The sequence below is a fragment of the Rhamphochromis sp. 'chilingali' genome, assembly GCF_963969265.1.
Source record: "Rhamphochromis sp. 'chilingali' genome assembly, chromosome: 6".
NCBI lineage: Eukaryota > Metazoa > Chordata > Actinopteri > Cichliformes > Cichlidae > Rhamphochromis > Rhamphochromis sp. 'chilingali'.
The window spans coordinates 6,179,930-6,182,331 of record NC_137933.1 but is presented as its reverse complement, the minus strand read 5'-3'; the positions used below and the strand labels follow the sequence as shown (position 1 = coordinate 6,182,331).

Genomic DNA, 2,402 nt, shown 5'->3' with positions numbered 1-2,402 from the left:
GTGTTGCACTGCATGAGGCAAATGGTGGTCACACCAGATACTGACCGGTTCTGGGTCCCCAGACCCCCAATAGCCCAAAAAACTGCACATTCCAGGGTGGCCTTTTGTTGTGGGCAGTCTGAGGTACACCTGTGCACTACTCATGATGTCAGATCAGCATCCTGATGTGGCACACCTGTGAGGTGGGATGGATTATCTCAATATGGCAGATGTGCCCACTACCACACATTTGGACTGATTTGTGACCACTGTTTGGGAGGGATGGTTATATTGTGTATCTGGAATGAATTTTAGGTCTCTACGTCCATCCCATGGGGAATGGGAGCAGTAACAAAGGTGTTGCGTTTATATTTTTGTTGAGTGTATTAAAATACAGAAGGAAAATTAAAAGTAATGTAAAATTTAACATCATGGCTCTTGTCACTAAGTATTTAAGTCAATACCTTATAGAATATCAAAATGTGCAATTGAAAATTTATTTTTACACATTTTTTTAAGTGATTAAAATCGTGTCCAGAGTTTTTGTCAACACCATCAGATTTTTTTAAAAGTACAAAAAAATCTGGAATTATTGTGGGTAGCTTACACTCTGAGGACCCCTTACCACTTCCTGTTTGATACACATGCCATGAGGTCACTGCTGTGATAATCTTTTTTATTTTATTTCATTTATGGCATACCTTTCTGATAAAACTCTGTATCACAACCATAGTCCGTCAACACCAAAGTTGATGTAATCCAAGATTTAATTTTTTTTTTTTTTGTAGAAAGAGCTTAATTTAGGAGGCTTGTAGAGGCCATAAACAAATGATGAAAAACAAGATGACTTCTGTCAGAAAAATGTGTTATGAGAGAAAGTCGGGTATTTTGTCAACACCATCAGATACCTATAATAACCTGTCTTTCTGATTTCACTATGTGTACATCAGGTGTTCATCCAAAGTGGGCCGTCGGGGGGGAAACAGGAAATCTCCTTGAAAAAATCCTGAAAATGGCCACTGTACAACATGAGGTTCTCCATGCTCTGGGCTTTCGCCACGAGCACTCTCGCTCTGACAGAGACAAGCACGTCTACATCCACACTGAAAACATCGAGCCAGGTCAGCTCAGCTTGGGTGTATTTTTATGTGCTGTACAATGAATGCAGATGTTGCTAAGTTACTTTAAAATGTCTCATTACAGCCTTGCTTCCCAGGAAAATGAAATGCTCCTGCTTAGATTTTGTGGCATTTAATGAATAACGAGACTCTCCATGCAACCTAAACCTGGAAAAAGATTTGGAGGTTGGAAGGCAGCTGAGAAAACCAACATTCGTGTTTAAGTCTTTGCTCTTTTTTCAATTCCTGTGCAGGACACGAACACAACTTCAAGAAGGTGCAGACTAACAACTTGGAAACTACTTATGACTTTAAATCTGTCATGCACTATAGGAAGTAATTCTTTGTGTGAATCCTTACATATGTATTTTCAGGAGTAAATCAATGTCAAACTTGGTTTCTTAAAGTGGAGTCATAGGATTTGCACAGACTTTCTTTGTACAGCATGCGGCCCATTTTTTTCCTGGAAAATTTGACTAAAAGTGTCAGAACTAGTTACTATGAATAAGTTTAATTCAGCTGACAAAAACAGTCTTCTCGGTAAGTGTGAGTGTTCCTAAATTTGCATAGAAATTGGTGCAAAACTTTCACAGACTGACACTACATTAAGTCATTGCATTAGCCTACAAAAAAACAGAGAGAGGAAAAATAATATGCAGGAAAGAATTCCTAATAATCTTACCTCCTTAATCATAAATATCCCTGATATACGTATGTGTTTGTGTTTCCTTACTCTTTTTAACAAACATGTTTTTGTTTTTCTTTAGACATGCCTTCTCCAGAAACCGGAGTCCAACCATTCTTGCTCGGCCCAGACATAAGCTCGACTTTGGACATGGCAAACAGATGAGTGCCAAAGACATCGCCCGTGTAAACAGACTTTACAAGTGCAGTAAGTGAAAAGGTAAAAACTATGTCACTGTAAACCTTTCTCTATGACATTTTCTTATTTTATGTGAGAAACCCAGTGAATGTGTGACAGTACTCATTGTGTTGTATTGTTAAAATGCCACGGACCCGAGTCCTCCAGAGCCGGGTCCGTGAGCAGTGTGGACTTTTGTTGTTGTTGTTGTCGTTATTATTATTATTATTGTTATTACTATTATTTGGTGTATGTGTGTGCACTGTTCTGCTGTCTGGGGTTTTGTTCCATGTGTCTATGTATAGGGAGGTGTGTGTGTGTGTGTGTGTGTGTGTGTGTGTGTGTGTGTGTGTGTGTGCGTGCGTGGTTGTGGCTGTAACCAGGAGACCGGGCTACAGGCACTGTCAGGCCTGTGGATGACTGAACACGCCCAAGGAGGATGC

At 39.8% G+C, this 2,402-nt stretch overlaps 1 protein-coding gene across 1 annotated transcript; it reads left to right on the top strand.

Annotated features, from left to right (window-relative positions):
• Window positions 1-991: 991 nt before the first annotated feature.
• LOC308398459 (low choriolytic enzyme-like) lies at window positions 992-1,997 on the top strand (the record flags this gene model as incomplete). The annotated part of the gene is made up of 3 exons (XM_080885117.1): window positions 992-1,100; window positions 1,352-1,433; window positions 1,865-1,997. The coding sequence occupies 3 exons, from the start codon at window positions 992-994 to the stop codon at window positions 1,995-1,997; spliced, it is 324 nt and encodes a 107-aa protein (XP_080741243.1).
• Between the last annotated feature and the right edge of the window lie 405 nt (window positions 1,998-2,402).